This window comes from Ovis canadensis, chromosome 3 (genome assembly GCF_042477335.2).
Source record: "Ovis canadensis isolate MfBH-ARS-UI-01 breed Bighorn chromosome 3, ARS-UI_OviCan_v2, whole genome shotgun sequence".
NCBI lineage: Eukaryota > Metazoa > Chordata > Mammalia > Artiodactyla > Bovidae > Ovis > Ovis canadensis.
The window spans coordinates 85,150,463-85,174,413 of NC_091247.1; the positions used below are offsets into that span (position 1 = coordinate 85,150,463).

Genomic DNA, 23,951 nt, shown 5'->3' on the forward strand with positions numbered 1-23,951 from the left:
CCCATCTTTGCATGAAATATTCCCTTGGCATCTCTAATTTCCTAATTTTACTTTTAAAATAGAAATTAATTTTCAAGACTTCCCTGGAGGTCCTGTGGCTAAGACCCTGTGCTTCCAGTGCAGAGGGTGTGGGTTCCATCCCTGGTTGGGGAACTAAGATCCCACATGCCTCAAGGTGTAACCAAAAAAAAAAAATTTTCTTAATAATTTAAAAAACGGTTAAAGGAATGAATTAATTCATATTTCAACTTTTAAGCTAAATAGGGTTTGTATATTGGCTTTAGAGGACAGATTTGTTGTTTAATTTAAATATAAATTAATTTATAAATTAACATACATTTTCATAAAGTTAGACATGGATGTTTAACATCATGCATTGTTCAAGGCCCTGAAAATAAAACCTATAATACACTCAATACATGTACCAGTTTAATTGGACTGAACATGTCTTTCTTCTTTCTGTGAAAGGAAGGAAGTGTGCTGCCTGTAGGACTTAGCGTATGCTGTTCCTCCTAATTTTGTCCTCTTTCCCTATCTGTATCATTACCTCTAAAATGTGAAATCCTAGACATTCTGACTATCTCTGAGATTCCTTTTTCTTAATGGTATTGCTTCCCTCTGAATATCCATGAAATTTTGTTTTCCTCCCTGTTATGGTACTTGGCACTTACTACCTTACAAGTTTTTAAGTGTATACTCTCTCTTCCTTTGAGTGCAGAACTCATATCTGAATTCATCCTAATAGCCTCCTTAGTGTGGAGCATGCTTTGATTCATTCATTCACTTCAGAAATATTTTAATGAACACTTCTGCTAGTGCAGAGGCTAGAAAGATATAATGGCACAATCCTGTGCTCAAGAAGCTTAAAATCTAGTGAAGAAACCGATACTCAAACTAGCCATTACATATGACAGTAAAGATTGAGTTACCAACAGTGCTTTGGATACATAAGAAGAACAGCTCCAGCATCTGTTGGTTCCGGGGAATCAGGGAAGTTTCTGCACAGAAGGACGCATTTGGGCTGAGACTTTGCAAAGGGGAAGAACTGGCCGGGTGGGCGATCTTGGTGGAATGGTGGAATGCACAGATGCAAGAAAGAACAAGACGTATTTGAGTAACTCATTTGTCTTGTATGTATTTAGCAACCACAGGGATCTCTGAACTACCCTGCTTTCCTTTGGAAAGTGTATTTGGTCTATTTAGTGTGAGGAGGGCATGGTAACCCACTCCAGTGCTCTTGCCTGGAGGATCCCCATGGACAGAGGAGCCTGGTAGGCTACAGTTCACGGGGTCGCAAAGAATCAGACACAGCTGCGCAGCTAAGCACAGCACAGTGTGTTTTACTAGTGTATTAGTGTATTAGTGCCAGTGTGTACAGCATGCTCTGGGTCAGCCCTAAGACTTGGATCTACATGAAGGAATGCAGATAGGAACAATTTGCATTGTATCCCCAGGATACACCAGTCTTTCTATGAAATACTGGCTACTTCCAGATAACTATGATTAATTTAAAATATTTGTCTGCTTTCACTCCCTTCCCAAAATCTATAAATCCGAAAGAGTATAAACCCAATGAATGGCAAACAGAGGGAAACAACTAAACAGCATACATACCAAGCCTATTGGACCATTGTTTGTTCAGTAGCTAAGTTGTATCCGACTGTTTGCAACACCGTGGACTGCAGCACGCCTGGCTTCCCTGTCCCAGAGCTTGCACAAACTCTTATAGTCGGTGATGCCATCCAACCGGCTCATCCTGTCGCCCCCTTCTCCTCCCGCCCTCAATCTTTCCCAGCATCAGGGTCTTTTTAGGGGAGTCGGCTGTTCGTATCAGGTGGCCAAAGTATTGGAGCTTCAGCTTCATTGTTTATCAGGGTAAATTCACAGTTTGAAGAAATAACCGGTCTGTAGATATGATGATCAAGGTAATGGATGTTTGGAATGAGCTGTGAGATGGTGAGATTGTCTAGAGACTTGAGGATTAAATTATATCACAAAGAAGAGCTAATTTAACACTGAAGTAAGATGGTGAAAATGTACTGCTTCCCCTGCCAAATGAAAGCATCTGGTTTCCTCTACTTTTTTAATAGAGGAAAAGCATTTGTTAGATCAATAGCTGCAGAGTAAGCCCTGAGACTGTGTTTGAGTTGCTGCAGTTAAGAAACTACATGTTGAGAGGGTGGGATGATTTGGGAGAATGGCATTGAAACATGTATAATATCATATATATATATATATATATATATATATATATATATATATATAAGAAACTACATGTACCAACACAATATTGTAAAGCAATTATCCTCCAATTAAAAATAAATAAAGTAGAAAAAAGGGGGTGGGAGGGAGGTTCCAGAGGGAGGGGACATATGCATATCTATGGCTGATTCAAGTTGATGTATAGAAGAAACTACATGTATGTAAAGCAACTGCAACTGGTGTCATCTGATTAAATGTGAAATAATACATTCCCATTCTCTCAAATCCTTCTCTGTTCAAAATAGGTCCAGTAGGTAGGTTACTTCGTAATGTGATAGAAATTATCACCTACCAACAGGAAAGATTTCCCTTCACTGTCACTGCACTATACATAGTGGAACAGTTCTACCATCAAGAAATTTAAAATCTAATGAAGAATTAGATATATAAGGGAACAATTAATTATAAAGGGTCATATAACACTGCTGCTCTCCACTTCTGGCTGGCAACAGCGCATCATGTACATCTGTAAATCAGGTTTCAATTTCTTTTTTTTTTTTAATTCATCTTTACCCGGGTGTGATGGACATATAAAAGAATTAATTTCCTTCTCAGTAAACTGATCACTGGTAATTTCCTGTAAAGCTGTAGGTGTGGGTTGGTAGAGGGGTGGCGGTGAATCGTGAGCACTGAGAAATGCTTTAGCCAGAAGAGCAGCAGCAGCACATCCCACATGCTGAAGCAGGGAGATTCTTCCTTTGAAATGACATCCTGGTTTCCTAGGAATGATGGGGTCCCTGGGTGACAGAGGCCAGGAAGGAGTACTCCACTTCCAGAAGTTACTCTAATAGACAACAGAGCCAGCGTGGTGATCAGAATGATTTGATCTGACCTTGGGTTGTCCCACACAAGATAGAAGGGCAGGTCCGTAAGGTTCTTTTCTACATAGAGGCTTGGCTTCAGCCACTGTAATAGCCCCAGGGGGCGCCAGTGGTATAGAAAGTGAAGTGAATGTGAAAGTCACTCTGTCTTGTCTGACTCTTTGCGATCCCATGGACTGTAGCTTGCAAGGCTCCTCTGTCCATGGGATTTCCCAGGCAAGAATACTAGAGTGGGTAGCCATTCCCTTCTCCAAGGGATCTTCCCAACCCAGGGATTGAACCTAGGTCTCCCTCATTGCAGGCAGATTCTTTACCAGCTGAGCCACAAGGGAAGCCCCAGTGGTAAAGAACCCACCTCCCAATGCAGGAGATGTACATCTGTAAATCAGGCAGATTCTTGGCCAGCTGAGCTACAAGGGAAGCCCAAGAGAATCAAGAGATGATGCAGGTTTGATCCCTGGGTCAGGAAGATTCCCCTGGAGAAGGAAATGGCAACCTACTCCAGTATTCTTGCCTGGAGAATCCCATGGACAGAGGAGCTTGGTGGGCTATGGTTCATAGGGTTGCAAAGAGTCGGACACTCCTGAAGTGACCTAGTGTACACGCACACCATAATAGCCAAGACCCAGGACCTTGTGAAGGAGGCAGCTATCCTTGGGGAATAGCCCTGCATTGACATCATGTGTATGTTCTTGATTTTCCCTCTTAGCCTATCCCCGAATGGTCTGTGACCAAATATTTACCAGGATAGTTGGGTACTGGGAAAAGAGAGCTACCCCATCTCTCAGGAATCTCTGAATCATGCTCTGAAGTAAACCCAATCATCAGTAACTTTGAAAGTCACTGTGGTTCAGCAGTTTTGTGGGGATGGGAAGCTTATTGAGAGTCCCCAGTGAAATTTAACCTGAATCCATCCCATGGTAGTCCTGTCAGGTCCATGAATCCATCCTTGGGGCTGTCTCCCCATTTCCTAACTGGGTAGTGGAAATAGATACACTAGAAAATGGGAAAAGAACCAGTCGGTTCTGAACCAAGGAATGAAGGCAGTTGTGGTAGGAGGAGCCTAGAAGTGTCTGGCACCAAATAGAAAACTGAAAGCAGTACTGCAGATTTGGGAACAAACATGGGCTTCCCTGATAGCTCAGTTGGTAAAGAATTGGCCTGCAGTGCAGGAGACCCCAGTTCGATTCCTGGATTGGGAAGATCTGTTGGAGAAGGGATAGGCTACCCACTCCAGTATTCTTGGGCTTCCCTTGTAGCTCAGCTGGCAAGGAATCTGCCCGCAATGCGGGAGACCTGGGTTCAATCCCTGGGTTGGGAAGATGCCTGGAGAAGGGAAAGGCTACCCACTCCAGTATTCTGGCCTGGAGAATTCCATGGACTGTATAGTCTATGGGGTTGCAAAGAGTCAGACACAACTAAGCGACTTTCACTTTTCATAGATTACTGCTACCATTAATACTTTGGGGAGACATAGCTGGGAAGTAGATGACCATGTTGCATGTGATAAATCCTCTCCAACACTCCTGTCTCCCCAAAACTTTGGATTTCTTCCTCTTCGTTTTACTAATGAACTTCCAGCATTGCAATTTCATTTGGCACCGGCACCCATCTAGCACAGGTTCTGATCAACCAATTCAGCAATCAACTCCTCTCACTCCTAGCTGCTCCAAGTAGTTTATTGAGCCAGGCTCCATAGTAAGTGTGCCCATAACTGTTTATAATCAGCCCAGTGTAACATCGTGTTTCCTCCTTTCTGGTCCGACACTTACAAAATCCATTTCCACTTACATTCTCCAGTATAGATTCAGTTCAGTTCAGTTCAGTTTAGTTCATTTCAGTCACTCAGTCATGTCCGACTCTTTGTGACCCCATGAACTGCAGCATGCCAGGCCTCCCTGTCCATCACCAACTCCCGGAGTTCACCCAAACTCAGCATCCATCAAGTCGGTGATGCCATCCAGCCATCTCATCCTCTGTCGTCCCCTTCTCCTCCTGCCCCCAATCCCTCCCAGCATAAGAGTCTTTTCCAATGAGTCAACTCTTCGCATGAGGTGGCCAAACTACTGGAGTTTCAGCTTTAGGATCAGTCCTTCCAAAGAACACCCAGGACTGATCTCCTTTAGAATGGATTGGTTGGATCTCCTTGCAGTCCAAGGGACTCTCAAGAGTCCAATACTCTCTTCTCCAACACCACAATTCAAAAGCATCAATTCTTTGGCACTCAGCTTTCTTCATAGTCCAGCTCTCACATCCATACATGACCACTGGAAACACCATAGCCTTGACTAGACGAACCTTTGTTGGCAAAGTAATGTCTCTGCTTTTGAATATGCTGTCTAGGTTGGTCGTAACTTTCCTTCCAAGGAGTAAGCATCTTTTAATTTCATGGCTGCAATCACCATCTGCAGTGATTCTGGAGCCCCAAAAAATAAAGTCTGCCACTGTTTCCACTGTTTCCCCATCTATTTCCCATGAAGTGATGGGACCAGATGCCATGATCTTAGTTTTCTAAATGTTGAGCTTTAAGCCAACTTTGTCACTCTCCTCTTTCACGTTCATCAAGAGGCTTTTTAGTTCCTCTTCACTTTCTGCCATAAGGATGGTGTTATTTGCATATCTGAGGTTCTTGATATTTCTCCCAGCAATCTTGATTCCAGCTTGTGCTTCTTCCAGCCTGGCGTTTCTCATGATGTACTCTGCATATAAGTTAAATAAGCAGGGTGACAAAATATAGCCTTGACGTACCCCTTTTCCTATTTGGAACCAGTCTGTTGTTCCACATCCAGTTTGAACTGTTGCTTCCTGACCTGCATATAGGTTTCTGAGGCAGGTCATGTGGTCTGGAATTCCCATCTCTTTCAGAATTTTCCACAGTTTATTGTGATCCACACAGTCAAAGGCTTTGACATAGTCAATAAAGCAGAAATAGACGTTTTTCTGGAACTCTCTTGCTTTTTCCATGATCCAGTGGATGTTGGCAATTTGATTTCTGGTTCCTCTGCCTTTTCTAAAACCAGCTTGAACATCTGGAATTTCACAGTTCACATACTGCTAAAGCCTGGCTTAGAGAATTTTGAGCATTACTTTACTAGCATGTGAGATGAGTGCAATTGTTCGGTAGTTTAGATTAGCAACATTTTATAGTTCTCTTTGCTGTGCAAATCTTCTTTTCTTCTCTTTGACTTTGTAATAGGCCCTTTGGAACATGCTGAGGTCTGACTTTGTCAGTTTGGAGACATTGATGGGTGGCAGGGAAAGGAGCCTTGAGGAGAATTGACGGCACCCATGCTATACAGCTGCCTTGAGTGAGATCATGAGGGGGCCCTCCACAAGACAAGACCAGTCTCCATACAAGTTTGGGGGCTACTTCATGCAAGAAGAGACATTTGGGACTTCCCTAGAGGTCCAGTGGTTTAGACTCCACACTTCCACTGCAAGAGGTTTGATCCCTAGTCAGGGAACTAAGAGCCCACAAGCCATGAGGTGTGGCCAAAAAGTAAATAAGTAAAAAAGAAGGGATACTTGGCAGGAGGTTGGGATGCTCTTAGTTCCGTGAATACTCCCAAGTGTCGCATTTCATTTCTCAAAGTGTATGTCTCAGTTGGTTAACTGAGAAATTAACTAACTTCACATAAATTCAGTCTGTTTTGTCATTTAGCACCCAGCAGGACTATTTCAGTGTCCGATTTCTCAGTCACTTGTGGAGCAATCCTGGTGGTCAGTGGAGTGAGCCTTAAAAACACAAGAAATAAGGGCAAACATTGACATCTGGTGTCCTAACTATGCCTCGGACCAAAACATCAAAGCCTTACTTAAAGCTATCCTTTTGTTTTCTTCAATTTTTCCAGGGAAGTGAGAAACAACCAGCCCACCCCCACTTTTATTACTTTCCTATGTGTTCCCATTTTGTTTGATAACTTTGAGTCCAGCAAAACCCTGCCCTGAGCAGGCACTTTATTACAGATGACCACATGTGACTATGTACTCAGTTGGTTCATCACTGGGTATCCATTCACCAGTGTTGCAGCCACTGATGTTAATTAGATCCCTCAGCCTTCAGACCCAACCAGTCAGATAGCCTGCCTTCCCAAGGCCTTGACTTTGCTTCCTATCCCCAATTCTGGTGTCCTATTCTGCACTGATCAAGAGTCAACAACAGAATTCAGTGTAGCTAGTTTAAGCAAAAAGGGGTTTATTACAGGGTGTGAGTTTATATAGTCTCTGAGAGTTCCAGCGAAGGAAGCTTGGTTGAGGACCTGTTGGGTACCAATTACAGTTCGAGGCCCTGGAGCTACAGTAACGGACAAGGTAAAGAAAGCCCTTGCAGAGTTACAAGGCTTTGGAGGAGAAAACTCACTGAGGAGCTAGAGAATTCCTGGTGAGGGCCGTAGGATGAACAGTAAACACAAAGCTTTGGCGGTCTGTTGAGGGAAGAGCAGATAATCACGGGCCAGAGCGGAGGGCAGTGAGAATGTGCTAGGAGATAGGTAGGGGAAAGGGGTTAACAGAAGGGAAATCATTAAGAGGCTGGTAGGCCACAGTAAAGGCTGGATTTTATTCTAGGATAACAAGGGTTTACAGAGAAGGGCTTGATTCATCTTGGACACTGATAATGAAATTGTTTTCCCCATCAAGTTATATATAAAACTAAAAGATAATGAGCTCTGATGTCAGTGCCAGGATTCCCCTGAGTGGCTGAAAGAGCAGCCTCTGGGCGACCCAGTCTGAATTCCCTGACCCTGCCACCCTCCCTAACACCTTTGGTTTTGAACCAAGATATCTTGTGTTTTTTAAACAGATAATTAGTTTTGTTGTTGTTCAGTTCTTTGCGACCCCCGTGGACTGAAGCACACCAGCTGCCATCCTTTCTCCTTCACCGTCTCCCAAAGTTTGCTCAAATTCATGCCCATTGAGTCGATGATGCCATCCAACCATCTCATCCTCTGTCGCCCCCTTCTCCTCCTGCCCTCAGTCTTCCCCAGCATCAGGGTTAGTTATTGGCCATGCCTCGCTGCATGTAGGATCTTAGTTCCTTGACCAGGGATGGAACCCATGCCCTTGGCAGTGGAAGCATGCTGGACCACCAGGGAAGTCCCAGGATGTCTAGTTTTTGCTTTCAGGCCTTCATGATTATCAATTCTTCCATTATATGTTTGTCATTCACCCACAGTATACGAAGCATTGAGTATCAGTTGGTTTCTATGGAAGGTTTTATTTCACAAAATGCTTTGAAAAACTGCTGAGTGTGGCTGAATAATGTTACAGCGCTCTGTGTTTCTGGAATGAGCTCTGTGTGAATCTGTATTCTCTTTGATAACTATCTTTGTAAGATCTGTGGTATTTGTTTGGAGTTGTTATTTTGTATAAATGTTGTTTTGCCTAAAATGGAATCTGCCTTCCTGGAATCTGTGCTCACTAAGGATTCTGTTTTGAACCGAAGCCATGACTCTTCCTGTGAAATGCCCTGAAACAGGGCATCAGTAGAAAAGTTAGAGGGAATGTAATTGCTGCAATTTATAGAAATGGTTACACAAAATAGACTAAGTACTCTCAGAATACATGTTGCCCAGATCCTCAAGTGGAAAATACTCCCCAGTATTTTCCACACAGGAAATCTGCAGAGGCCAGAAGCTCCCAGACTCCCGTTCTCCTGGGCTCTTGATTCTCCCTGGCCTCCCTGGCTGTGTGCCTGCCTGCTTACCAGGTGTAGGTGCTGTTGTTCAGTCACTAAGTGTGTCTGACTCTTTGCAACCCCGTGGACTGCAGCACGCCAGGCTTCCCTGTCCTTCACCATCTCCTAGAGTTTGCTCAGATTCAGGTCCATTGAGTCAATGATGCCATCCAGCCATCTCATCCCCTACCATCCCCTTCTCCTCTTCCCCTCCATCTTTCCCAGCATCAGGGTCTTTTCCAGTGAGTTGGCTCTTCGAATCAGGTAGCCGAAGTATTGGAGCTGCATCTTACCAGGTGTAAGTAACGGTTATAAAAACAACTCTTGCATATGCTTGAGTGTTTACCACCAACATGAATTCGATGAATTGAAGGTCACTCTTCACGGAGGCCTTTTTTCCTGCAAAACCATGTCTCAGAGCTACCTGAAGTTCATACCTGCAGGATTGAAAGATATCATGTGCCTCCCATAAATCCCAGAAATCCCACTTCTAGAACTTACCTTAAAAGGATTATTGCACAACTGCCATGGATAGATGATAGGATATTCACTGAAGCATTGTTTCTAGAAAGAAACTTGGATCAAACCTAATTGCTTGTCAATGAGGACTTACTAAATTATGATGCATCTATATAATGAGACCTTTGGTCACTGAAATAGATATATACATACATATTCTGTATATATGTATCTGTACCCCAACGCATACAATGTTTCTGAAAGAGGCAGGGGAATTGCCAAGGATGAAATGATTCGTTAGGCAGGTATGAGAGAATTCTTCATGGATATTTTTTAAACTTCAAAAATATCAAACCTTAGGAATGCATTTGTTTAATATTAAAGTTAAAAAGTAAATGCAGAGAGAGGAAGAGAACCAGGGATTTCCAAAGGGACAATCAATGTAAGTTACAGCAATTATTTTGGGCTAGCAAGATTTGAATGAACATGTTTTATTTCTTTACTTTTCTATATTATTTGAATTTTCATGATAAGCATTAAAAATTTCAAGTTAAAATGGACAGTTACATAGCTATAATGAAAAAAGTAGTAAAGCAATTTTCATTAAAACATTTTTTAAAAAGAACATTTCCAAGATTCCCTTTGTGCTGCATCCACTGGCTGTGACGAGCCCCACCCATTCCATTTCTATTCCCAGTTCTGCTCCTGAAAACGCATCTTAGGAGTTTTCATTTCCTTTTTTATTTTTTTCCCCAGAGTTGCTGATGGAGTGATCAAAAGTGTGTTATGGCAAACACTTCAAGCTCTCAATTTCTGTCATAAACACAACGTAAGTAACATTTCCTAATGTATTTGCTGATTTCTTCAAGATGACTCTTCTCTCCTAAATGGCTCAGGGGTCTATTTGAAGAGCTAATGATGGAAGGAGAATAAGAACCAGAAGAGCAAAACAAAAGAAAGTTACAGAACACAAAGAAGTGTAATGCATTATTCGTGGCTTTTTTCCAATTTCTATAAGAATCAAATTATTCATTCCTTATGAATTAAAAGTTTGTATGAACTTAAAAGTTCCCTTTTGCCTCAGTAGTAATGATTATTTTTAAATAATCAGTACTATGATTATTTTTAAATTGGGTTAAAATAAGTTTTCGGAGTATCAGTAGTGTAACCCTCCATGGCACTTGATTTTCTTTTGTTTTTAATGTCTCTTAAGTCTTTTATACTGTAAAGGTCTCCTTTCCCCTATCTTTTTCTTTTTTCTTTTTTCCATCATTAATTTTTCAGAGCCATGGGTGTCAGACTTGAGCATGCATCAGAATCACCTGGAGTTCTTGTCAAGACACATCTTGCTGGGCCCACCTCCAGAATTTCTGATGCTGTAGGTCTGGGATAAAACCTGAGAATTTGCAGTTCTAACAGTTTACCGATTGATACTGAAGCTTCCAGTCCTAGAACCAGGCTTTGACTTCTCCTGTGTTATGGAAATCCTTTTGGCTGGTTGCTTCCTTTGTGTTATTTAACTTGTTCTTTTGCCTGTGTTTACTGTAAATTGGTGTTTATATCTAGAGGCTAGTCACACTCAGGCTCAGTCTTTTTAGACAGGAAGGCTTCACATATAATTCTGTACACTTCTTATTGTGTCAGCACCCTGAGGCATGTATAATGTCTGGCCGTCTTTCCCACTTTTGATTGTCTTAAAATAGATTAGTAGGTTCAAGAGATGTTCACTTGATCCCTTTCTTTAGCACTTTCGCTGTCAATCTTTTTTTTAGTTTTAGCATTTAGAGATCATTATTACCTCTCTCCAGTATTTCATTAAGGTTAAAAGGTGGCAATTTTCTAATTCTAATATTTCTTCTGCATTTACTAATTGGAATTCTATGGAGAAAAATTTACTGTGGACTCTGGTTACTATAAAGTACAGTAAGATAAATATGTGATTATTCCTTGTAGATGTCAGTACTCACAGTGATGAACTGGTATCTCCAAGAATGTCTCCAGGCAATCTCCAGGAGTGAAGGGTTGGGGGGAGGTGTGGGGCATCATTATGATTTTATGTATGTAATGTATTTCAATCCTTTGCAATTATTCTTCTCTCTGATATTCAGGTTGTCCCATCTTAGGCCAGTGGGGGCTTCTTTAAGTAAGCTCTTGGGTGCTTTTGCTTATATAATGATAGTTTTTTTTAAAAAATAAACTTTTGAGTTGGTGCCTACATAGAGGCAGTGTTGAGGCAAGGATACAGACTACCATATGGTCAGTTTTGATGCCAAGAGCAGAATATCTATCCTAGTAATCTAGGATTGCTGAAAAAGAGTACACAATCATGCAACTAATTTTCAGTACTTAAGGAAAGCTTCTGGAGAAGGCAATGGCAGCCTACTCCAGTACTCTTGCCTGGAAAATCCCATGGACGGAGGAGCCTGGTAGGCTGCAGTCCATGGGGTCGCTGAGAGTCGGACACAACTTCGCGACTTCACTTTCACTTTTCCCTTTCATGCATTGGAGAAGGAAATGGCAACCCACTCCAGTGTTCTTGCCTGGAGAATCCCAGGGATGGGGGAGCCTGGTGGGCTGCTGTCTGTGGGGTCGCACAGAGTCGGACACGACTGAAGCGACTTAGCAGCAGCAGCAGCAGCAGCAGCAGCAAGGAAAGCTTCCCTTAGTGTTAAGAAGAAAGTCAGCGAAGGGCTTCTCTGGTGGCTCAGCGGTTAAAGAATCTACCTGCCAGTGCAGAAGACATGGGTTTGATCCCTGATCTGGGAAGATCCCACATGCCAAGGAACAGCTAAGCCCACGTGCCATAACTACTGAGCCCGTGCTCTAGAGCCAGGAACCGCAACTACTGAGCCCACAAGCCATAGAATATAGAGGGACATATTGTTCACAAGATACATATTTTCATGAAGCAAATTGTGCTTTCAAATAATTACTGAAGATGATGCAGAATTGAATCCACATCTTTGTTGCTTTCCACCGTGCTCTGAGAGGTATTCAAGTTCACCTAAGTTGGCTGCTGGAGTTTTATGGGTAATTAAAATGATTTTTTAAAAATTCTATTTACCATATCTATTTGTGTATTAGCCCTATATAATCAGATTACAAGCTTGAATGCAGTCTCTGTGGCTGATTTATCTTTGTATGTATCTCCTTAATGCCTGGTCTGGATCTTTTTATATAAAAGGTGCTCCGGAAACATTTATGGAGTAACTAGATGAGTCCATCAATCACCTTACCTACCTGATTATGACTTACTGTTTAGAGTGAACCCAAATGTTATTGTAGCTCTGTGAACTGCCACCATTCCTCTGCTTGGAACAACATGTTCTGTACCTTAAACTTTAAAATATTGAAAACCTCCCACTTATAACCCATGACCTTTATTAAAAATGGATAATTTTTCAGACAAACTTTATTTCTCTGACAAGAAAATTACTTCTGAACTCCGGTTACCCCATTTTTCTTATGCTATGGTAAGCCTTTGTGTATCTTTTTAAAATAAACCTATTAGCTGAAACACATGCAAAGGAAAAAAATCTAAACCATATATAACCTGTTACAATACTACATCTAAAACCTTTATACCCTCCTTATTTTAAAGGAACCCTCATGATACTCTCAAATAGGAAAGGCAATCCCGCCCATGGTGTTGCTGAAGATTCACAGTGGTAACCATGACTTCTTTTATCTCCAGAGCAGTGATCCCAGCCAAGGTCACGGTAGTAAGGGAATGAGGCCTTGCTACTCAGACTGTGGTTGGTGAAGGTCTCCTGAGAGCTCATTAGAAATTCATACTCTCAGGCTCATTCCAGATCTACTGAGTCAGAATCTGCATATTTAACAAGGTCTCCAAGAGATTCGAGTACCCATTAAATTTTGAGAAGCACTGGACTTAAGAAAATACCTACTCATTTTGTTCTTTTTTTACCCTATAATGTGGCTAGAGTGAGGTAACTGAAGTGACCCTTTAACATCATTGTCAACTCATGATTTCTTATATATTTGACTTATCAATTAGAGAAAAGTAACTTCATGTCTGGGAATTTCCTGGCAGTCCGTTGTTTAGAATTCAGTGTTTTCACTGCCGTGGTCCCCGGTTGAATCCCTGGTTGGTGAACTAGGATCCTACAAGCCATGCAGTGTGGCAAAAAAAAAAAAACAAAAAAAAACTCCATATCAAAATGGCAAAATTACAGTGACCTCCAAAATGTGAGTGTGTCTGGCTATAACATCCATTATCGTCTTGTTGATATCAGTGTCGTAGTTGTCAAGGAGGCTTCTCTCCTCTCTGATTATGAGTGTCTGTCCATAAGGCTCAAAGAACAACCTTCTCAGATGTCCATTCAGGCTAATGTAAAGAGGCAGCTTCTGGCAGGGAAGTTTTTGGAGATGGTTCTTAGAATTAAGGGTCAGGTTTAAAATACCATGGATTCCTCTTGCTACTGGCTTGAGAGTCTGTAAAAATGAGATTGTACATCAGCCACCATAACCCAGTTTAAGCAATGTTTGCTAAAAGCTGTGTATGAAACCCAAATTTATTAAAATGTTTTGATTCCCCTGACTTACAACTTTCTTGTTCTTTGGTGGAAAATAAGGTGATTGCAAGAGGCATTACAGAGTTTACACTTGAGTGCAGCTTTGCATTGGAGAAAGTGAATGCTGTATGTCAAAGCATCTTCTGTTCTCCACGCTCTGGTTCTTACTATTCCTGTGATTTTTACTCTCTTTTTCCTTCTTCAGTACTCCATCTATTTATCTTTATTTGTAACTTCTCTTACCTGTACCTACACTAAATGATTTTTTTCTGTTTCTTTGGGACTTGTCAGTACTTGATTTGCCTTTGTATATTTTGGTTGGGAAACAAGTGGCTATAAATTTCACAGGGATTTGCATATTTCAGTAGGCCCCTAGACAGGTAGCAGTATAAGTCCATTTACCTGGTAGTACCACACATAATCCAGAAACTTAGTATTTGCTGCAGACTCATCTGAAGGACATAACCTGTTCTTATTAAATCAGTAGCTTTTATAGGTGAATATGACTCAATGTTAATCCAGTTTTCATAAATGTGTTGCCTAAAAGGTAGGATGAAAACTATGTTGGTTTATGTCAGAACAGTGCAGCTTTAAAAATTACAATCTAAGGCCTTAGGACTTTTAAGAGGCCTTAAAAGGTTTCTTCTAGCTGATGGCCATTCAAATGATGAAACAGTTGACAGTAATTGAGACTAAATACAAAAAAGCTTGTAGTATGAGTGCCGGATTTTGTTGTTGGTTTTTTTTTCCCATGACCCAGAATGAATTTAGCATTCAACATTTTCTCTTCTTAGATAGCTATTATAAAAGCAAAAAAAAATAAATAAAAATTTCAAAATCATCAGTTTGACAGGAATACTTAAAGGGACTGATATCACAACAGAGAAGTCAGGCAGAGGGAGCTGATTGTTGTGGTACTTAATCAGGAGCCCAGCGGTTGCCACCTGCCAGCACAGGATCATTGCAAGGATGCACTAATTCATGTGGAAGTGCTCTGAAAAGTCCAGAGCTCCGTGTGAAGAAGATCAAGATCGTGTTTAACCTGTTTGCTTGTTTGGAGGGAGAAAACCTGGAAAGCTAAAGTTCTGAAGACGAGGGCCTGAGCTTTTTCCTCCTGGGGCATCCGAGCATGCAATAGCCATTTCCGGAATAACAGTGGGTGGGGTTCACTCAGCCCACCATCATGCACGCCCCCAGCTTAGCCCTCTCACATCCAGAAAGGAGCACTTGCTTCACTGAGGGTCCTGGGATGATGCAGCAAGTCGCAAGTTCTCCATCGGAGAGGACTCTAAGGGGAGAATGCCTCCCATTGGCGACCTGGTCTCCCAGGAGCGACTCCATCATGAGGTCACATCTCAAGAAAGCTGTTCATGGTTCCAGATTAGCTCATTGTTGAGGATACTCATCTCCTGAGGCTGAATCTTTGGTGTCTCTTGTTAATAGGTGGCCATAGGTTCCAGCTGGCCTAGGACAGCTATGGTCTGTTGTCCTCTCGGAGTAATTAACTCAGCTCCCTTTCACACATCCTGACCAGATGATAAATAAGATGGTCACTCTGATGCATTTTCTTTTTGTTGTCATTTGAATGTTTTTCCAGTTTCTCAATTCTGTAACATTTATGCAACGTGAATTGTGATTCTTGGGTGGCAGCTGTTCTTATTAGAGGCACTCTGGGTGTAATCTCATTCAGGGTTTTTTTTTTTTAATTAAAGTATAGTTGATTTACAATGGTGTGTTAATTACTGCTGTATAGCAAAGGGATTCAGTTACACATATACATATATATTATTTTTTTTATATTTTTTCCATTATGGTTTATCATAGGGTAGTGACTATAGTTTCCTATGCTATACACTAGGACTTTGTTGTTTCATTCAGGGTTCTACCTCTTGCTATTCAAATAGGGCTCAGTAAAAAGTGGAAGAAATAATTATATGATACTCCCATCTCAAAAAAATTTTTTCAGTTTTCCCCTCCAATAATATTTTTCCCTAGTATAGCAACTTTTTTTGTTATGACAAGATTTCCAAATGAAAAATTGCCAATTTAAGGTTTTAGAAAAAAAGAAGGAAAACCATATTTGTGTTTATCTCACAGGCTGTGTTTATCATTGAAACTAATAGTTAATGTTTATTATGCTTTGTTGTTTTGATGACTCAGGGAAATAATTAAATATTTTCGTACAGTGTATTCACAGAGATGTAAAACCTGAAAATATTCTAATAACTAAGCAAGGAATAATCAAGATCTGTGACTTTGGGTTTGCACGAATTCTGAGTAAGTAGCAAGTTTTTTACTAAGTTATACAATACAGATGATTATGAAATGATACAGTTTAAATTCTTACTTTAGATATTGAATTATGCTAATTGTTACAGTGTTATTATTCAGAAAGGGAAGTTTCACTTTAATTTTTTAGTCAGTACTTTAGTTCCTACTTCAGCTCCATCCACATTTATGTGCTGTGTCTGTAGGTAAGGAACAGAACTAAAAGATGCATGTCTGGTCTTCGTGCACTTGTAATCCGAAGTAAAAGAAACAAAAGACTAACACAAGGTGATTGGCAGTAAAGTACTAAAGTGAAGAGGCAGATGGTTCCCCAGAGGGAGATACTAACGTGATCTAGAGTGGTTGGGAAAATCTTCATGGAGCTGATGAGACTGGGAGAGTAAACTGTAAATTACAGAGAGGATTCAGAGACAGTGCTGAGGAACAAAGAAGTCATCCCAGAGAGAGAGGAACCAAAGGAAAGGGGGGACAGGTAACAATCTCCCCCCGAATCTAAAACTCTGCAGCAGGCGGAAACATGTATTAACAGCAGACACATTGCAAGGTGGGTGTGCACATAGTCAGTCTGTTGGTAGGACCCCAACACAGGCAACCTGAGAGTGCACTGGGAAGCTGGTTTATTCTCAAAGCCGCACTACAGAAATTCTCCCTATGCTCTCACCCTGGTCCTCTCTCTGGGATTACATAGATGTTGAATAGCTAAGGTACCTTTGGAAGTTGAATTTTTTTTAAATGAAATTTAGTTGATTTATAGTATTATTTTAATTTCAGGTGTACAGTATAGTGATTCAGTGTTTCTGCAGATTATACTCCATTATATTGATAGCTTATTACAAGGTAATGGTTATAATCTCCCACAGTGTATCCTTGTTGCTTGTCTATTTTATATTAATAGTATGGAAGGTGAATTTCCTCTCTGAGTACACAGTGTAACAGTTCCCTGGGTTAGTGCGTCACTGCGTGAACTGTTAGGAGAAGCGTGGCTTCTGAGAATTATTGACGCTGATCTATTCAGAGAGCCTGACCTGCTCTTGATGCATTTGCAGTTCCAGGAGATGCCTACACTGACTATGTCGCTACAAGATGGTACCGAGCTCCTGAACTTCTTGTGGGGGATACCCAGTATGGTTCTTCAGTCGACATATGGGCTACTGGTTGCGTTTTTGCAGAGCTGCTGACAGGCCAGCCACTCTGGCCTGGAAAATCAGATGTGGACCAACTTTATCTGATCATCAGAACATTGGGTATAAGTTATACTCTATGGCTTACAGAGTTGCTAACTTGTAGTAGTAGCATGTCGTTATAATGAGCAGGAGCTTTCTGTTGTCTCCAAAGTGCTACTGAGGGCGGCAGTTCTGGACTGTAGCCAAAGCCCAGCCCTTTTCTCAACGTGTGGAGCCCTAACTCCTCTCAGTGAGGAGTTTTCAGATGCCTTTCCAAGTCAAGTCAATTAGCTGTGGAATAAACTATACATTTACTTTCCTTATCAGGCTAAGATGGGGCTAAGGGTGTGACTCAGCTGCATAGAGCTTACTCTGAAGACACTTAATCAAATGCAGTTTCTGCTTTTTTTCCCCCTTTCCTCTAGCACAGGGAACAGCAAACTTTTTCTATACAGGGCCAAATGGTAAATATTTTAGGTCTTGCAGGCTATACAGCCTCTATTGCAGCTTTCAACTCCACTCCTCTATAGGTAAGATTGACAGATTGCTCTCACACACACCATCTCTTTCAGTCTTAATAAAAATCCATTAAGAACATTATAACATTTTTCATTGTGCCTGTTTCACAAATGAGGAAACTGAGGCTCTAGGAGCTTGCATGAATGACCGGAAGTCATACAACTAGTTACTAATAATTGAAGAATGAGAATGGACTCCAGCGCTCTCTCTCATGAGCTTTCATCCCACGTCAGTGTCCTCAGCGCTTGCCCTTTCCACCTGGTTGGAAGAGAACAGAACCCAAAAGATCAGCTGCACGCTTACACCTCAGCCTGGGTGTGAACAAAGTGGCAGGCCACGCACAAGATGCGTATTTAGTAATCGCTTCCCGTAGGCGCTCCTGGCAGCATGGCTGCCAGGCAAGGGAATTACTGCTGTGTGGTTCCCACACCTTCTTCTGGAGAGTTCCAAACCCTGGAAGATGTGGAGTAGTGTTTCACTACAGGCCACACCTTAAGCTTATGCTGTTTAACTGGTTTCCTATAAAGATTGTAGAAATTTACATTAGGCAGATATTAGACAGATCTGAGTTTGAGTCTCAGGTCTGTGAGATTCAATCTAATGACTGTGTGACTTGAGACAGGTTATCAAACCTCTGAGCCTCATTCTCTCACTGGCACAGTAGAGATGAAAAAAATGCAACCATCATGAGATAGTTATAAAATTAAAGGAGCTCATGTGTGTAAAGCTCTCCACACCACTTGCTTACCTCCTCCTTTGATGGCAGCTGAATGACAGACTGGGGCTTTCCAGATGGCTCAGTGGGTAAGGAACCCACCTGCAGTGCAGGAGATGTAGGTCCGATCCCTGGGTCAGAAAGATCCCCTGGAGGAGGGCGTGGCAACCCACTCCAGTATTCTTGCCTGGAGAATCCCATGGACAGAAGAGCCTAGTGGGTTACAGTCCATAGGGTCACAAAAAGTCTGACACGACCAAAGTACCTGAGCAGGCATGCACAAATAACAGCGCAAGCCACGTGTGGCAAAGAGTTGGCAGCACTGATCTTACCTGAGAAGGCATAGTTTTTGTGGGGACCAGTTTCTCCCAAATCTAGAGGAAATGATCAGGCTCAGTATTTCTGGACCCCGGAAATTAACTGTTAGAGCATAATGCTGTTTTTAACTAAAATTAATCGTGCGTTATCTGGTTTGTATTTTACAGGAAAGCTAATCCCAAGACATCAATCTATCTTTAAAAGTAACCAGTTTTTCCACGGCATCAGTATTCCTGAACCAGAAGAGATGGTAAATTGCTCGATTTTGGTGTTTCGCTCTTTGTGTTGCTACTTTCTTTAAAGGGGTGGTTGTTTCTCCTTTAATATTTCTGCTTTAAACTCCTGTTCTCCTTATGACACACTGACACAGGTCGAATAAACCATGTAAAAACTACATAAAATGAGCCAGGAGAAGGCTTTAAAAGTTCTCTTGCCCTATCCAAAGATTAATTTTAAATGTGAAGTGAAACCTTATTTCTTTCCTTCATAAATATGGTGATCCTTTTCATCAAAACACTCAAGTACCTTTCCCTGAAATAATTATAAAATTATTATTTTCTCATAAAAAGTACTTACTGTAGTTATATTTATTTTGAAAAACAAATGCATTCTCTATTTTTTTCAGCTTCTGAAACCTCACATCAATACAAACCATCTTTTTACAACATGTCTTTTCACATGGAAGGTCATTCCACAGAATGATCTTTACTGTATTGAAATCAAAACTGCAAACCCCAGTGATCACCTCTATACCCACACTGTGGTCTTTGCCTTTCTTTGGGAACCTGTCAATGACTACCCAACCTTACTCTCTCTAGTCATTGATTTCTTATCTGTGTTACCTGAGTTTGGGCTATGAACTCTAGAACTCCATGTGGTCTGTTGTTGTTGCTAAGTTTCACATCCGACTCTGCAATCCCATGGACTGCAGGATGTCGGGCTTCCCTGTCCTTCACTATCTCCCAGAGTTTGCTCAAATTCATGTCCATTGAGTCAATGATGCCATCCAACCATCTCATCTTCTGTTGTTCCCTTCTCTTCCCGCCCTCAGTCTTTTCCAATGAGTCAGCTCTTTGCATCAGGTGGCCAAAGTATTGGAGTTTCAGCTTCAACATCAGTCCTTCCAATGAATATTCAGCGCTGATTTCCTTTAGGACTGACTGATTAGATCTCATTGCTATCCAAGGGACTCTCAAGAATTTTCTCCAGCACCACAGTTGGAAAGCATCAATTCTTTGGCCCTCAGCCTTCTTCATGGTCCAGCTCTCACATCTGTACATGACTGCTGGAAAAGCCATAGCATTGACTATATGGACCTTGGTTGGCCAAGTGATGTCTCTGCTTTTTAATGCACTGTCTAGGTTTGTCAAAGCTTTTCTTCCAAGGAGCAAGCATCTTTTCATTTCGTGGCTGCAGTCACCATCTGCAGTGATTTTGGAGCCCAAGAAAATAAAATCTGTCACTGCTTCCACTTTCTTTCCCATCTACTGCCATGAAGTGATGGAACCGGTTTCTATGATCTTAGTTTTTTGAATGTTGAGTTTTAACCCAGCTTTATTCTGCCTATACAATGAAAGAACCATCAGGGGAGGCTTGTGCCCTACTCCTGATGTGTTGAAGACAGAGTGATGTGGAGGAAGGGAGAATCTATTAAGCCAGGTCATGCTTTATGGCACCTGTGAACCATTGGGTTCAAATGGTCCTGGCTTCTCTAAGCATCTGTTCATCTTAAATGTATTTCGTATAATACCTTGATTTATATACTGGACTTCTTTTTTATTATGTTTGTTAAGACTCTTAGCCCATATAATGAAAGGTTAAATGTTGAATTACAAGTATAGAGGTTGAATTAAAAATAATATTCATAAAACATGTTTAGTTTAACTAAAGACTAAAATACAGTAGTTCCCTGGTGGTGCAATGAATAAGAATCTGCATGCCAGTGCAGGAGACATGTGTTCAGTCCCTGGTCTGGGGAGATGCCACATGCCTCTGGGCAGGCAAGCCAGAGCGCCACCACTGAGCCCACACTCTAGAGCCCACGAGCCTCAACTACTGAGCCTATGTGCCTGAGCCCGTGCTCCACAGTAAGAGAAGCCACTGCGGTGAGAAGCCCAGGGCTGCAACAAAGAGTAGTCCCCACTTGCTGCAACTAGAGAAAGCCCTCGCAAAGCAGTGGAGACCCAGCACAGCCAAAAAAGAAGTGACGAAGAGACAGCAAATTCACATGTACCTGCTGCCTAGTTAAGGAAGGAGAGTGGTGCCATTGACTTGGAAGCTTCCCCCCCCACCCCGTGTACTCTTCCTCAGTCCCGTTCTCTCCCTTGCTCACTATTCAAGTTTTGCATTCATCATTCCTTTGCTTTCTGTAGTGCTCTTATTCATGCAGTTCAGTGTATTTTCATTAATGTTCAAAGCGCCCCTATTAGTAGATTGGGGATCCCTATAAGTAGATATTACGGTACTGAAGGGGATATTTAGAATGAACATTTACCAAACACCAATTGCAAAACATTGTAAAATCAAGCAAATAACTTCAGCTTTTTTTATTACACTATACTGTAAAATCATGTAAAAACACTATCTTAAAAAGTCTTTGAAAGGAATTATATAACCTACTAAGGGGCTTTCTCCAAAGTATTCTTAATACTAATATATTTTAAATATCTGTTACTTTGTTGTTACGTAACATTGAAATGCTTTACTCTGTTTTTTAGGAAACTCTCGAAGAAAAGTTCTCAGATGTTCATCCTGTGGCTTTGAATTTCATGAAGGTACCTAAGAATCAATTATAACCGTATTGACTACAAACCATAATGACTGAAGCTGGCAACTCTGGGATGGGTGGACAGTAGGTCAAATAAAGCCAATGTAAAAATGTGGTCATTGAAACTATTAAAGAACCGTAAAATAATTACAATTAGAGGAACATCAGTGGTTTAAACACTAAATCTTTCCAATATATCCTTTAAAATAAGTAGAAGGTGAAAGAGAATGATTACAGCTGTGATGAACACCATGCTTCTTTTGCACTCATTAGGAAATTTGACAGTTACGTCAGTGTATTTCAGACTATGGAAATTTATGAGGACGAATGTATTCCTTTTAAGTTGGAAAATCAAGAGCTATGCTATCCAATAGGGTGGCCAATAGCTATGTTACTACTGAGCAATTGAACTATGGCTGATTAGAATTGAGATGTTCTATATTTCTATGAAAATTGCCTTTTAAAAGAATATAAAATATTTCACTAATAATATTTAAAATATTACATGTTGAACTGATAACCTTTTAGATACACTGGGTTCACTAAAATTCTAAATTGCTTTTTAAGTAAATCAGTAGACGATCAGGCAAAATCAGAACCATGTGGACACCAAATATAGCCCTTGTACCACCAGGGTCAGACAAAGAACAAGTTCTAATAAAAAGCAGAAGAAGCTTCTCTATGACCAGTCTGCCATTCTTGCTTGACCAGCTGAGACCATGCTAGAAAGTATGGCTCTTCCATTCACCATGGATACTGAAAGCCTTTAATGGGGCAGGGATGGAGATACTAGTATGAGTATCTATCTTTAACAACCAATTAAGTCATATTTATAGCAATGGCTTCCATACCACTCATCAGAATGACTACTCATCAGATTGAACTATTTAAAAATACAGATTCCAGTAAATAACCTCAGATTTACAGAAGCAGGATCTCTATGAATAGGACCTTGTAGTTTATATCTTTAAGCCTCTCCCTAGGTAATTATGATGAACACCACAGTTTGAAACTCTTCTGACCTGGGAAGTAGAGCCATCAGAGTGGCCTAGAGTCAGCTGTGTAGACCAGCTTTTGTGCTCGTGCTGGCCACTGCCCAGGTTCTATCCAGCGTACTGGATTCCTTCAGTCTGAGTCCTCCTGAGACCAAGAGCCCCATGCCTCTGAACTCTTAGGTTGCCCTTACTACTGCTCCACTGGACCTCACCTGCTTTCTACCTGCTCTAACCCAGCATTCCGCAGATCCTATCCTGGAAGTCTAATTCCCCAACTTTGTTGGCTTGTTAAACACAGATTTTAAAAAATAAAAAAAAAAAAAAAAGCCCACAGGTTGCTTGGCCCTACCCCCAGGGCATTTGATTCAGTAGATTTGAGGTTGGACCAAGAAATTTGTATTTCTAGCAATTTCCAGGTGAAGCTGATGTAGCTGGCCTAGGGGACCACATTTGTGAAGTCCTACAAACTATTTGCTTTACAAGTGACACACACCTGACCTACATTTACCTCCTTCAAAACATTGACTGTACATCAAGTCTGCCCTCAGAAGACTTTGAATTGGCAAAAGAAGAGCAATTCTAGTTATGAACAAGTTTCAAGTTCTGGATACTATACAAACGTGAAGATTTTCTAAACTTGTGTTTGCTCTACTGAGTTGTTATTCAGAGTTTTAGGGTACAGTAACAACATAGGCTCCTCTTTTTAATATCTTCTTTCCTCTCCTGTCTTCCAAAGGAGTGTCTGAAGATGAATCCAGATGACAGATTAACCTGTGCCCAACTCCTAGAGAGCCCCTATTTTGATTCTTTTCAAGAGGACCAAATTAAAAGAAAAGCACGTAATGAAGGAAGAAACAGAAGGCGTCAGCAGGTACCTCGGTTCCAAAGTTAAAGTGCTATAAAAACGATTATTTTCCTTCTTTACCTCTCAAAGTGAGACTAGGCGGGCACCAAGATCTTTTCTTTGCACTGGTTTAGTTGTGTTTGTTTGTCTAATAGAAATTGTGATTGATGCAATAAAAACCATAATACTGAAAGTTTCCAGGTTGCCGCAAAATCTTATTCCAAGAATACTTAAAGTTATTGCACAGTTCTTTTGTCACACTGATTGGATATCCTCCTCACCAAGTCATGTACCCAAAACACAACAGTTTCATACAACTAAGCCCTGATTACAGCTGAACTGAGTTTCATGGGCATTATGGAAGAACCCTTGTACCTTTCTGTAACCTCCACGTGTACAATAAGAAACTTGTAACTTTTCTGTTCTTTCACCCATGGCAGGCACCTTAGTCTGCCTTTCCTAGGCTTTTCCTGGTAACCAAAGACAAGCTCTGGACAGATACAAAAAGATGAAACTCAGATATCTGAAAACCAAATCCTGTCCTAAAATGTGCCAATGTTATAGATTAATATGGTGAATATAAAGATAGA

The 23,951-nt window shown here is 41.1% G+C and overlaps 1 protein-coding gene across 1 annotated transcript in view; it reads left to right on the forward strand.

Moving 5' to 3' along the window:
• The window catches only part of CDKL4 (cyclin dependent kinase like 4), a 50,538-nt gene that overhangs the window by 23,633 nt on the left and 2,954 nt on the right, over nt 1–23,951 (forward strand). The window contains exons 4-9 of the mRNA XM_069583507.1: nt 9,973–10,045; nt 15,938–16,028; nt 17,087–17,284; nt 18,923–19,005; nt 21,473–21,529; nt 23,254–23,388. Coding sequence (XP_069439608.1) covers nt 9,973–10,045; nt 15,938–16,028; nt 17,087–17,284; nt 18,923–19,005; nt 21,473–21,529; nt 23,254–23,388 — 637 coding nt within the window. The remainder of the gene's footprint in view (nt 1–9,972; nt 10,046–15,937; nt 16,029–17,086; nt 17,285–18,922; nt 19,006–21,472; nt 21,530–23,253; nt 23,389–23,951) is intronic.